Source organism: Zea mays, chromosome 3 (genome assembly GCF_902167145.1).
Source record: "Zea mays cultivar B73 chromosome 3, Zm-B73-REFERENCE-NAM-5.0, whole genome shotgun sequence".
Lineage (NCBI taxonomy): Eukaryota > Viridiplantae > Streptophyta > Magnoliopsida > Poales > Poaceae > Zea > Zea mays.
Window position 1 is genome coordinate 52849024 of NC_050098.1, and position 13750 is coordinate 52862773.

The 13750-nt window shown below is 48.4% G+C and overlaps 2 protein-coding genes and 1 long non-coding RNA gene across 3 annotated transcripts; 1 reads left to right on the forward strand and 2 right to left on the reverse strand.

Moving 5' to 3' along the window:
* Nucleotides 1-5409: 5409 nt before the first annotated feature.
* LOC118476658 (uncharacterized) lies at nucleotides 5410-6511 on the reverse strand. The gene is made up of 2 exons (XR_004857133.1): nucleotides 6370-6511; nucleotides 5410-5969 (listed from the first exon to the last, which is right to left on the reverse strand). It is a non-coding gene; the product is annotated as an uncharacterized lncRNA (long non-coding RNA).
* A 4150-nt stretch (nucleotides 6512-10661) lies between these two features.
* Nucleotides 10662-11697, forward strand: LOC103651937 (DNA replication licensing factor MCM3 homolog 1-like). The gene is made up of 3 exons (XM_008677601.4): nucleotides 10662-10868; nucleotides 10963-11125; nucleotides 11231-11697. Exons 1-3 carry the CDS (start codon nucleotides 10662-10664, stop codon nucleotides 11551-11553), a joined length of 693 nt encoding a protein of 230 aa, XP_008675823.3. The 3' UTR covers nucleotides 11554-11697.
* Nucleotides 11698-11880: 183 nt separating this feature from the next.
* On the reverse strand, nucleotides 11881-12945 carry LOC103650087 (uncharacterized). Its single transcript, XM_008675747.3, has 2 exons — nucleotides 12602-12945; nucleotides 11881-12495 (listed from the first exon to the last, which is right to left on the reverse strand). The coding sequence occupies exons 1-2, from the start codon at nucleotides 12639-12641 to the stop codon at nucleotides 12167-12169; spliced, it is 369 nt and encodes a 122-aa protein (XP_008673969.1). The 5' UTR covers nucleotides 12642-12945; the 3' UTR covers nucleotides 11881-12166.
* Between the last annotated feature and the right edge of the window lie 805 nt (nucleotides 12946-13750).

The following is a 13750-nucleotide window of genomic DNA, read 5'->3' on the forward strand; positions in this document are numbered from 1 at the left end:
GTGCGCCAACGGCTCTCTGGTGGCCAACGGTCGGCTGCGCCATTTAAGGAAAGAAATCGGGCACCGGACTGTCCGGTGCGCCAGGCGACAGAAGGCAAGAATGGCCTTCCAGATTTGATCTCAACGGTTCCTAGCTGCCTTGGGGCTATAAAAGGGACCCCTAGGCGCATGGAGGAGAACACCAAGCAACCTTAGAGCATTCTTGATCATCCACACTCAGTCTTTGCGCATTCGTTTGTCATTCTCAGTGATTCGAGCTCCGTTCTAGTGAGAACTTTGAGATAGACCTTTGAGCTCGATTCTTGGCCGTTTGTGTGCGCATTTTGCTGTGGATTTGTGTGTGTTGCTTCCCTCCCTTACTCCGTGCTTCTTTGTGAACTTCAAGTGTAAGGGCGAGAGACTCCAAGTTGTGGAGATTCCTCGCAAACGGGATATTGAAAGGCAAAGCAAAACACCGTGGTATTCAAGTTGGTCTTTGGACAGCTTGAGAGGGGTTGATTGCAACCCTCGTCCGTTGGGACGCCACAACGTGTAGTAGGCAAGCGTTGGTCTTGGCCGAACCACGGGATAAACCACTGTGTCATCTCTGTGTTTGATCTCTTGTGGTATTGTGTTTTGTTGAGACTCATCTCTAGCCACTTGGCGATTATTGTGCTAACACTTAACAAGTTTTTGTAGCTATAAGTTTAAGTTTCACAGGATCACCTATTCACCCCCCCCCCCCCCTCTAGGTGCTCTCAGTCTCCCCCGAGTACTTTGTGATGGTAGTCGGGGTTCAGAACCGGGTCGAGAACGGCGCCCGTCATATGGCCCGGCTGAAAGCCTGCGGACCGGGTGGCTCGGGCGAGGGACTCTGATCCTCCCCGCTGTCGTAGCGTCCCCCACGCCTGGGATGGTAGCCTCGGCGCACCCTCTCGTCGAGGTGGGCTCGACGGTTGTGGTGGTGGTGCTCGTTGCCGAGGCGACCCGGGGCCGCAGGCGCTGTGTTGCGCATGCGCCCGGTGTGGACCGAGGCTTCCCGCCTGAATCGGGAAGTCGCGGCGCGATGCTCCGAGGGGTACCCCTACCTTTGGGAGGCAGAGCTTTCGACACGTCGGATCGCGGTATCCTCCAGGAGATTCTTGAGCTCTTCCTGGATACGCCGCCCTTCGGTGGTCGATGGTTCCGGCATCGCGCGGAGTAGTATTGCTGCCGCAGCCAGGTTCTGGCCGACCCCACTGGAAGCCGGTGGCGGCCTTGCCCTGACGTCGTCGGCAATGCGGTGCTGGATGCTCTGGGGTAGATGACGCGCTTCTTCGGTCGGCGCTTGGTCTGCCCATTCCTGTCCGATGTTCAGTCGGAACTGCTCAAGTGTTCCTGCTCCCTCGTCGAGCCTGGCCTGCACCTCGCGGATTTGCTCGAGCTGTGCGTCCTAACCCCCCGCAGGGACTGGGACCACAACTAGCTCCCGAAGGATGTCAACGCGAGGCGCAGGCCTAGGGGGTCGCCGTTTTCCGGCATACCAAGATGGTTGCTTTCTCCGAGACCCCCTAGATCGACGTGGAAACATTCACGACTAGGGCTGCAGTCCTCGTCGCCGAAGCTGCGGCTACCATCGGAACAATCGGAGAGGCAGTAGTCGCATGCGGTCATGAAGTCCCACATGGCACTGGGGTTATCGAGCCCGAAGAAATCCCAACAAAAGTCGGGCTCGTCATCTTCCTCGGAACCCGAGGGTCCGTAGGTCGAGACGGTCGTCAGCCGGTCCCAGGGTGACCGCATATGATACCCCGGAGGGTTTGAACATGCCTTTATAAAAGCGTCCACCAAAGCGGTGTCGCTCGGTGGGTCGCAGCTGGATCTAAAAGGCACGAGATGGGAATCGGTCGGTACCTCCTGATCGACGGGTGGTGACGAAGTCTCGTCAAGGGCGGACTGCACCGTCGTCTCAGGTACAAGGGTGACGCCCAGCAAGTCCCTTGCGAGCGTGCTGGCGTCGTTCGTCCGCTTGGAGTTGGCGTGTCGCGGGGAAACGACGCTCGTCTTCGTCTCAGACGCGAGGTCGTCGCCCGACGTGTCCCCCGTTGGGGGCGCCGGTGCCGTCGACTCGCTCGACAGCCGACGAGGTGCCGCCTCCTGCTTGGCCGTAGTTGCCCCGCCTCCTCCTCCGTCGGCGGGGGAGGTGACGGGACATACCCGAATGTTGTTCTTCCGCCACGTGGGGAAGATGTCGTTGATTCCGCCGCCGGCGGGCGGGCCGTCGGCCGCCATTGTCGCTGTCGCGCGGCGGAGGAAGGAGTATCATGTCGTAGCCGCCGTCGAGGGACATGAACTCAAGACTCCCGAAACAGAGAATCGTCCCAGGTTGGAAAGGTTGCTGGAGACTACCCATCTGGATCTTGACGGGAAGCTGTTCGTCAACACGCAGCAGGCCCCTACCTGGCGCGCCAACTATCGGCGTTTCGACCCCGGGGGGTCCCTGGACCGACGAGTAAATTGTCGCCGCGTGCCCTAGCCCAGATGGGTCGGCGCGAGACGGAACACGAAGGGGGAAAAGGAGACAGGCAAAAGGGGAAACCCGCGGCCTTCATGTTGTCCTGCGCCCAGGTCGGGTGCGCTTGCAGTAGGGGGTTACAAGCGTCCGCGTGGGAGAGAGCGAGAGACTTACGCGCCGGCCCATTCTCCCGCGCGGCCAACCTTCCCGTACGAGAGCCCTGGACCTTCCTTTTATAGGCATAAGGAGAGGGCCCAGGTGTACAATGGGGGATGTAGCAGTGTGCTAACGTGTCTAGCAGAGAGGAGCTAGAGCCCTAAGTACATGTCGTCGTGGCAGCCGGAGAGGTTTTGGCACCCTGTTCATGTGATGTCGTGGCCGTCGGAGGAGCGCTGGAGCCTTGCGAAAGGACAGCTGTCGGGGCTGTCGAGTCCTTGCTGATGTCTCCTTGCTTCCGTAAGGGGCTGAGAACCGCCGTCATCATGGAGCACGCGGGGCGCCATCATTATTTGTTTACCGGGGCGAGCCAGATGGGACGCCGGTCTTGTTCCCCGTAGCCTGAGCTAGTTAGGGGTAGGGTAATGATGGCCCCCCTTGTGACGTGGTCGGTCCGAGCCCTGGGTCGGGCGAGGCGGAGGATCCTCCGAGGTTGAGGTCGAGTCTGTCTTCCAAGGTCGAGGTCGAGTCCGAGCCCCGGGTCGGGCGAGGCGGAGATCGTCGTCCGAGGCCAAGGCTGAGTCCGAGCCCTGGGCTCGGGCGAGGCGGAGTTTGTCGTCTTCCAGAGCCGAGGCTGAGTCCGAGCCCTAGGCTCGGGCGAGGCGGAGTTCGTCGTCTTCCGGAGCCAAGGCTGAGTCCGAGCCCTGGGGTCGGGCGAGGTAGAGCCCATCGTCCGAGGTCGAGGCTGAGTCCGAGCCATGGGGTCGGGCGAGGCGAAGTCCATCTTCCGAGGCCGAGACGGGGGCCGAGCCCTGGGGTTGGGTGAGGCGGAGCTTCCTATAGCGCCCGAGGCCGGACTTGGCTGTTGTCAGCCTCACTCTGTCGAGTGGCACAGCAGTCGGAGCGACGCAGGCGGCGCTGTCTTCTTGTCAGGTCGGTCAGTGGAGCGGCGAAGTGACTGCGGTCACTTTGGCTCTGTCGACTGAAGAGCGCGCGTCAGGATAAGGTGTCAGGCCATCCTTGCATTAAATGCTCCTGCGATATGGTCGGTTGGCGTGGCGATCTGGCCAAGGTTGCTTCTCTGCGAATACTGGGCCTCGGGCGAGCCAAAGGTGTGTCCGTTGCTTGAGGGGGGCCCTCGGGCGAGACGTGAATCCTCCGGGGTCGGCTGCCCTTGCCCGAGGCTGGGCTCGGGCGAGGCGAGATCGTGTCCCTTGAGTGGACTGAGCCTTGACTTAATCGCACCCATCAGGCCTTTGCAGTTTTGTGCTGATGGGGGTTACCAGTTGAGATTAGGAGTCTTGGGGGTACCCCTAATTATGGTCCCCGACACGTTGGAACTCCATTTGGAAGGCTCTGGTTGCCTTCTGTCCGCGGGTGCACAAGATTGTCCGATGCACACCAGACACTGCACAGTAGCCGATTTCTTTCCATCTTCGGCCGAGCTGACCGTTGATTCAGCCGTTGGAGCCTTCGGTCGCCTAGCACATCGGACTGTCCCAGTGGTGCCTCTCGACCATTGGCCTAGCAGACGTGGCCACCACGTGGCTGTCGTTGATTGCACGCCGACCGTTGGTGTGGGCAGAGTTGCTGGCCTCCTGGCTCACCGGACTGTCCGGTGCACACCGTACTGTCCGGTGAATTTATCCAGCGCACTTGCCACTTTTCCCTAGAGCGGCCAGTACGACCACTAAATAGTCTGGACACCGGACATTGTCTGGTGCTCCCAAACTGGCACAAGTTTGGCTACACTTAGTCAAACACCATTTCTCTGAAAATGGTTCGATTTGAGAAGTTTGCTAGCAATTTGATAAACATAGTTAGTAACTCAACAATTTACTAAGTGCTAGAATCATACCTTTGTTCCTTCCATACAATAGGATTTGCAATATACACAAATATTCACTTTTCCCATGTTTCTCAATTTGCCTTTCAAATACCTGTGCTTATGCTCATACATCAAGATGTTAGTCCAATACAATGTGTTAAATATTTAATCATCAAAACAAAATAGAAATGGTCCAAGGGCACATTTCTGTTTCACTAATTACTAATTAAACTTATATTTTGTAGTCGCCTTGTACTTGTGTGAGTTAGTGGCGTCCAATCTTCAAGTGTGGCAACAACTTGTGAGGAATTAAATACAGGTGCAGGTGGGAGCATCCAGTGTTTTAGGAACACAAGGTGTAGTGCCAAGTGGAGAAGGTGGAGCTGGCACAGATGGAAGACCTCTTTACAGCTAGGAATGTCCAGTATTGTACCTACGCAACTTGTTGCGCCAAGTGTTGTAGCTACTCCATCATGCCATCCAATTATTGCAGAAGCAAGTGGAGGAGGTGGACCTGGCACTGGTCCTCAAATGCTTAAAAAGAAGCTCACACCAAAAAAGGAAGGCATGGGCACCTGATATGTGAACGAGAATGTGTTATGTGAAGCTGAAACACTATGTTATTGTGTTGTGTAAAACAATATGTTCTTTGAAACACTATGTGATTGTTGTGTTATTGTGATAGAATATGTTCTGTGAAACACTATGTGATTGTTGTGTTATTGTGAAACAATATGTTCTGTGAACTAGTTGTTACTTGTTTCTGCAATAGTGAACACACTATGCAACTGTGTAAACAACATTGTTTTATTTCTACTCTTTTTTGTTTGGGAGCTGGTTGTTACTTGTATTGGAAACAGGCTGCACCAGCTTGCAGGCTATATGTTGTTTTTTCTGCAAACACCACCAGTCACAAACACTATAAAATTGGAATTTGCAGACAAAAACAGTCTAAAAGTGCCACAGACAGACATGACTGAAATTTGCATACCATAATCAGACTGAAAGTCTCACAAACCATTAGGTTCAGTTTACATAGACTAAAAAGACATACCATTACATCATACATTCAGTTCACATTGACACAAACCATTACACCATATATCTCGTTCACATTGTCCCAAATATCATGGACTACAACCTAGTCGGAGTAGCTAGGCATCTGGTCTGAGTTGTAATCGACGCCCAAACTTCTCAATGTGCTCTTCAAGGGATAGGAAGCAGTCTGAACTAGGAGAAGGTAGTGGGCTTTCAATCCTCTCTAAAGCCACCATCTCGTCGTGCTCCAAATATTCCTCCTTAACAGTAGCATCCAAATCCTCTTGGCAAAAAGGGAGTCCTGGTCCAATCCTTTGGCAGCGAATTCAAGTGCTTCCCGAAGTTCCTTAACCTCAATTGTAGTCAACCCCTTACCAAAGGGTAACTTCTCCTTGCAAATACGAAAGATATGCTTGGCATGATCCTGCATCAAGATGGTTGCCTTGTCGGCGATTTCAGTGCTCTTCGACATCCCTGCATCCATAATACTATTGCAAATAAATAGACATTTGAACTAAATAGAATCAGCGTTGTTGGTAGGAAAAATCAAGGTGGACAAGCAAATCAAGGTGGACAAGCAAATCAAGGTGGACACCAAACTGAAGCTAAACACACTACTTTTATGACAGGATTTCACATAACACAATCATGAGAAGCATACATTCCTCTGTATCTTGTTATGAAATTTCTAAAAGCTAATCACAGGATTTCACAGCCAGCACAAAGCACAAAGTGGTAAAACATCCAGGAAAAGCAGTGTGTTACACAATCCATCAGGTACGAATGTGTACCCTAAACCCTAAATTACACTGGGCACAAGCATACATAAATGAAATGCCTAACCATGGCGACGAAGGAGTCGTGGACGACTGACCTGCAAAGGGGAGTGGGAGACATTGTCGTTTCCGTCGTCGGTGGTGGCGGCAAACGTTGAAATCCACGGCGACGGAAGGGAGAGAGGGTTATCGCCGATGCCGTGACAGAGGGAAGGGGAAAGGTGGCCTATTTTGACGGGAGATGGAGTTCTTCTATGCCAGAGAGACGGAGTCGGTGAGACCGTAAGGGCATAAACGGCACAACGAGGCTATGGGCCCACCTGTCAGATCCGCCAAACAATCCGTGACCTATTTCGACGAACAACACAGCTTGAGCGACTCTCTTTTCGAACTAACACGAGAAGCGACAACGTAGAGTGACACGTTTTGCCAAATTTCTCTTTGTTTCTCCTACGTGTCATCAGTGAGAGAAGCCTACGACAGTTGTGATATTGGCGCCGTGGGCTTGATGGGCAGCGAGGACTTCTTCTCCATCGAAGTTGCAGCCCAAGTGCCAATGCCAACCATGGTTCCAGGGCGGAACATGGAAACTATATCACCGCTGGACTCCATGCCAAGCTTTGTGTGCTCTTCCTCAACGCTCACTTATGGATTCTACGACTTCATAACCACAACCAGGTGCATATGTTGTTGATGCCATACCGGCGCCCTTGCACGTGTAAGGCTTGCAAGTCGTGGATGGACGCCAGTCCTATCTATCTTTTCCAGTTCGCTTCTCTGCTTCAGCGCTCCTTCCCATTCTCACCCTGCTTGGCTGTCTCCATAATGTGATTTCTCCTATTATTAACTTCCAGATGTCCTAGTGTTAGAAAAATTAGACAGATGTTTTTAATTTAATCCAAAAACAAATAATCCAAAAATAAAAGCATAACCATGACAACAAACATGTATATAAAGCGGACAGTCTAAATATGCGCGACGTTTAGCCCTGCCTCGTTATTGCCAAAGACAACAGATGAGAAAAAACTTATCATGGAGATGACTCAACTATTCAAGTTGAGTTATTTCTACGTTAATTATCATGTGGGGCAAAATATTTCCACGTAAATCTCAATGTTGCCATATACGTATTGTATTCATAAATGGTGAGATAATGGTTTTGAAATTAAAATGGGCTAGGCCCAATAATTCTAACACCTAGCAAAATTAACCCATTGATTTGGAATTTCTTCGTGGTCCATTTCAGTTTCAAGTTCCAAGTCGATGATAAAGCTTCTTGTGCTGTCTCTATATGTTTAGGGTTTATGTTTAAACAACCATTTTATAGTAGTGTTGAAACCATTTGCCTTCCAAGGGTCAGGCGCATAAAATTACAGAGCATCTAACCAAGACCTTATCTGTTTTTTTAACGAAAACCTGAAACTAGCTGTTAAATAAACGAAATGATAAAATTTGTTAAATCCGAGTGCTCCTCGTGCCATCTCCAGCAGATCCCTATCACAGCTCTCATATTTTAAACTTCACTTTACAAACACAGTGTCAAACAGTTCTACCTCCTCTATTCTACGCTATCTAACAGAGACACGGCTGGCCCTGAGGGGGTGTGGAGGGTGTGGCCGCACCGGGCCGCCAAAACAGAGACCCCCTTAGCCATTGGACGCTAGCACTTTTTCCTATTAAATTTATCTATTCTAGACACAAATACACAAAGAGCAATGCGCTATCGATCAGTCTCATTTAGATTGTTAAACTCACGTCTCAATTACTTATCGAATACTCCATCCGTTTCAAAATAGTATTTGTTTTAGCTCTTGATTTTTATGTTTATATTCAACTAGACGATGATGAATCCACTAAAGAAACAAAACGAATTCTATTGTGATATAGAGAGAGTATTATTTATTATACATATGATGGTTGCATCTGCAGAGAGAAGCTTTTTAAAATTGAAATATTTTTGTGAACTATTTATGGTCAACAATAACTCAAAAGATGTTAAATAGTTTGACATTCTATATATTGAAAAAAGTTGTTGGATGAGATTGATTTCAATGATATAAGCGATGACTTTGTATCAAAAAATGTTATAAGATATTTTTAATGATATCAGATAACAAGTACGTGTTTTGCCTATATTTTACATTTTTATCTTATAAACAATAAAACATTACATAATAATTTTTGTAAGTTAAATATTTGATATTATATGTATAATTATATATATTTGTGTGTGGATGGTCCTTCATATCGAAATAATTATATATATTTATGTATGGATGGTCTTTCATATCAAATTTCGCATTGGACTCCTGAAAAATCGGCCCTGAACGGAGACATCCTCATGACAAAGGTCTAGGTAGCGAAGTTTGGTAGAGAAGTTTGGGGCGCCGCTATTAGTTCCATCAACAATTTCAAATACAGTGGGGCTGGTTACTGTTGTGTAATCGTTGTGCGAAGAACAGCAACGCGTGCGGACTCATCCCCGTGATCCAATCTGTGATTTCTGCAACAGCTCTTCTACTTGGACTTAGACCTATTTGAAAGTTGAAACGGCACCATATTAGAGATGGCAACAGGTAAAAATTCGTTGGGTATTACTTGCTCAAACCCATATCCACAAAGAAAAAATATGTCCGCTAAAAAACTGATACTTATGACGGCTATAAAATTTTGTCCAAACTCATATCCATGTGGGTTTCGGATACCCAACGGGTTTCCCATACCCACCAACATCAACATAAAAAATAATTCATCATGTAAATAACAATCAATACATTAATAGGCTAGGATAAAAGGAACAAGTGATAACTAATTTTAGCTTAAAATTTATTACATGAAGTTTATTTCAATTAGAACATATTCAATTAATAATATTATGAGACATATTTATAAGGAATGATGATTTTAAGACGGGTTTTAAAAACTCATGGATTTACGGGTATGGGTGGTGTAAGAACAAACTCATGTTCACGTACCCATTGAGTTTCTATTTGGACCCATTAACAAACTCATGAGTAGAGAAATTGATCTAAACCCATATCCTAATAGAGCAAAAACCTACCGGGTTTCGGGTAGCGGGTACCTATTGCCATCTCTACACCATATGCCTTTCTCGTATAAGGCTATCCGCAACCGTTACCCCTAAATTTTCCCCCTATATCACTTTTCCCCCTATTTTCCCCCCTATTTTTTCATCTCTCGCAGCGGTTCCCCCTAAATACTCCCCATATATCCCACTACCATTATAAAATATCATTTTCTATATCAACTATCAATTTTTTATCTACTAACAATTACTCGTGGACCCACAAGACAGTGTTTAGGGTGATGAACAGTGACACGCTAGATCTGGGGGGAGAGAGAAGGGGACCGACACGTAGGGGGCGTTGTAGGGGGCACCGCTGCGGCCATAGGGTACCCCCTACAGCCGACATGAAGGGAGGGGGAGCGGTAGGGTCGACCGCTGCGGTCAGTCTAAGCTGGATCCGGCGAGGCGGATGACGTGGCAGGGTCCAGCTGCTGATACGCGGTGAACCAGTCAAAGGCATTCGCCAGTCTGGGGTCAGCGGGTCAAATTCTGGTCTCCAGCCGTCAGAGAGTTGCGGCGGGCTCGACGTGAACATCCGGTGACGTCCGCAGCGCAGCCACTCTGCCCCCCACGTGCTCGATGCCTGCACGTCTCGTACTCTAATCGCTTGGGTTATTAATTTATTACTAGATAAGTACCCGTGCGTTGCAACGGGATATAATATCATGGTAATTTATGTATTTGGTCGCACGACTGACTGACCCACCTGCCTCGAGCGTTCCTCGATCCTCATCCGTGCTCGCCAAGCGACGAAACCCAAGACGGCAACGCCACAGCCCACAGCACACCGCGCGGCCACACCAAAGCCAAGTAAGCAGCTTAGGAACCCACGCGCCCGACGTAGGCCTGAGAATGGGTCACAATCCAGCCCTAACCCCACTCCAATCCTAGAAGACTTAGAAGCTGACTCGGCCCTACCTAAATCCAAAATAATTTGTTGTAGCTCAATCCGAATCGATTTTAAAACCTTCTCACCCTAATCCGCTCCGATCCTTTCAAAATCCATGGGCCAATCCACATTAGCAATCCAAGGGCCCTCATAAACAAGCAAACACCTCCAGCGACTAATGAATCAGTATAAATCCATGGGCTCACGCTGTCCACATGGGCGCATAACAGCAATAGTTAAACAAGCTAGCACGTAGACTGTGCTATCTAAAAATACACAACATTGTGCTATCTAAAAATACAGTGTTGCAGTCAAAATATAATCATGTCCATTCAAATTGTGCTATCTAAAAATCGAATTATTACAAATTGTCAACGATTTCGTCTCAGTTTTTTTTGATAAAATTCAAGCTGATGCCATGGCTTGAAGCTGGTGCCATTGTTCTTGCTGATCGTGGTGTTGTCTTCATTGATGAATTTGATAAAATGAATGATCAAGATCGAGTTGCTATTCATGAAGTTATGGAACAGAAAACTGTAACCATTGCAAAGGCAGGAATACATGCCTCACTAAATGCAAGATGTAGTGTAATTGCTGCAGCAAATCCAATATATGGAACTGTAAGCTGCTAAGCTCTTATCATGTCTTTCACTTGCTCCATAGTACCTCTTGATTGTTTGCTATTTCTGACAACAATTCCTGGCTTTATGACAGTATGATCGTTCATTGACACCAACAAAGAATATCGGGCTTCCAGATTCACTGCTTTCTTGTTTTGATTTACTTTTTACTGTTCTTGATCAAATGGACCCTGAGATTGACCGGCAAATCTCAGAACACGTTGCACGAATGCATAGATATTGCACTGACGATGGAGGTAGTTTTTCTGTTTTACAGTCCAATATATATTCAATATATATTTGTTTTCAGTTCTTTAATTCTTTTCGTTTGGTTAATAAAAGACAAACCTCATAATCTGTAGGAGCAAGGTCTCTTGATAAAGAGGGATATGCTGAAGAAGATGATGGTGATGCTAATGCAGCCATTTTTGTCAAGTATGATAGAATGCTCCATGGTCAGGATAGAAGAAGAGGAAAGAAATCCAAGCAGGACAGGCTAACTCTCAAATTTTTGAAGAAATATATTCATTATGCGAAGAACCTTATTCAACCAAGGCTCACTGATGAGGTAACCTTTTTCCAATCCTGGATACAGTCATACAGAGCAATACAAAGTTGTGGAGGTATTAGTGTTTATGGAAGAGCTACAGGTCTGAGATCCATGCAGAATTTAGAGTTTTTATGATGTCAAATACCCTCAATCTGCCCACAGTTTTAGCTCCAGGAATTTTTTGGACCTAGTGATGACCAAGCTCCAAAAATTCTTGGAGCTGGAACTCTGCCAAAAATTTCTGGACCTAGTGATGGCAGGTAGCTGCTTAAATGGAGGACGAGTGCAACTACAATCATTAATAATAGTGATAAGAGAGAAAGTGGCGTGCTTGCAACTAACATACACCAATTAATCAGAATGGTGGCTAGAGTTCGTATGATACTAATTAACTCCACCCAAATATGATACTAATTAATAATACTGATTTTTTCTTTTGCGATTATGCATAAACTTTGTGACAAGAACCATGCTTTAGATGAAATTCATAATCACTAACCGAAATATGGACAGAAACCCGTAATAACTGGGAAATCATCTACACGGGAGTTCTGAACCAAAACCCAAAGAATCCCCTTCTCTGTTTAACTTGTGGGATGCCGGTTGGGGACCAATTCCTCACACGATTGACCTTGTGTCGCATGATTCCACTGCATTTGCGCCGGAGGCCATAGAGAGCACTGCACTTTTAAGCCTCCACCGGATGCTCGAAAGAATCTGTCGCCAAAGAAACAATGGGAGCAGAAATTTATCCTATTATTTCTACCAGCGGAGAGCTGGAACTCTGCCAAAAATTTCTGGACCTAGTGATGGCAGGTAGCTGCTTAAATGGAGCCCCAATCCATACGAACACAATCCAAGCATATGGTGATACAATAATAATGTATTGAGGAAAAAAATGTACGGACTTGCATGCAAAGCTGTGAGCCCAGCGGTCTCCACGCTCGCAGCGGTTCCCGGTGACGCAGCAAGGGGCACCGCCGCAGAAGCCGTAGTTGAAGATGGCCTCCAGAATCTGGATCTGCTCCGGCCTGGGGTTCCACCGGGGCTTTGGATCCGGGGTCCGCTCCTCGCCACCTACGCATGCACAAATCGAGAACCAAGATAATCAACCAGCACGTACGTAGTCAGCTTCAGTTCACCCCTCGATCTTGATCCCCGTCTCGCTACAAATAAACACTACCTCTAAAACTGATAGGGGGCATCACGAATGGGGCGTCCATACGGCAACTGTCGGGGCGGGGACCGCACGACAAGCAGGGGCGCCGGCCATGGATGGTGGCGAGGCGTAGTCCAACACAGAGGCGAGGTCGAGCACCAAGAACGGTCGACGCTGGGAGCGGCGCGAGCAGGGGCAGTGGTCGTGGATTCCGGGTATCCCGGGCGCGGCGCTGGGTGCGCGACGGTGGGGGCGGCCGCAGGGGCGACAATCATAGCGCCGAGGTCGGGGAAAAGGGGGCGCTTCGCACGGGCGGTTTGCGGCGGGCGGCGGGAGTTCGTACCGGCGGGATTCGCGACGGCGGGCACGCGGGATTCGCGGAGCGTGCGCTACGGCAGGTAGGCGGGCGTGCGGGCGTTTCGCGCGGCCGTTCGGTAGCGGCGGGGGCAGTCTACAATAGACTCTTAATAGTTATTTATATTATTATATTGATTCTTTCTGCTCTACTATAGGCCCGGACCACCGAAAGACACGTACATTAGAAGATATAAAGGTGAGAGCATCCTGACCATCCGAGCAAGCCGATCCAGCGGCTGCGAGCCTGCGATGTGCTACTTGACCGAACTCGCCGTGTCTCTCGCTGCGCGCGCACTCACCCATGGCTGCAGCAAGAGCAAAACGTAATCCGTGCGCACTCATTCTCTGAACAGTCTATCAAGAGGCCTGTCAGGCACTCATTCGGCACGTGATGCTAAACTGCGTTCGAATTCCTGATCGGCCGACGAACGATAAGCAGAGGAAAATGGTCCCCCGTCCACTGCTGCTGCCTTCGGCTGACTTTGGCTGGTCTCGGACCTATGTGCTAGTGCTACTCTAGATGACTAGATCGAACCATTATTAGGCCCAAGAGTTATTACTATATTAAAAACAAAATATATTGAGACTGGACCTTAGCCATTGCTATTGCTTCAATAAGGCTATGTTTAGACACCCTCCGATTATAATAATCAGCTTATACAATTAAATTATAATCCAAATAGGATTAGGGCCTGTTTCTTTAAGATTATATTCTGCCCAGATTATATAATCTAACAAATTTTAAACTAAATGTCAGTTCAAAATTTGTTAGGTTACATAATCTAGACAAATTATAATTCCAAACAAACACCCGGT

Bases quoted from the DNA above. Each gene is read 5' to 3' on its own strand.
- LOC103651937 (XM_008677601.4), top strand. From the start codon at position 10,662: ATGCCATGGCTTGAAGCTGGTGCCATTGTTCTTGCTGATCGTGGTGTT. The intron at 10,869-10,962 runs GTAAGCTGCTAA...GCTTTATGACAG, and splicing joins CAAATCCAATATATGGAACT to TATGATCGTTCATTGACACC. The intron at 11,126-11,230 runs GTAGTTTTTCTG...CATAATCTGTAG, and splicing joins ATATTGCACTGACGATGGAG to GAGCAAGGTCTCTTGATAAA.
- LOC103650087 (XM_008675747.3), bottom strand. From the start codon at position 12,641: ATGGACGCCCCATTCGTGATGCCCCCTATCAGTTTTAGAG. The intron at 12,496-12,601 runs GTAGTGTTTATT...GTGCATGCGTAG, and splicing joins GCCCCCTATCAGTTTTAGAG to GTGGCGAGGAGCGGACCCCG.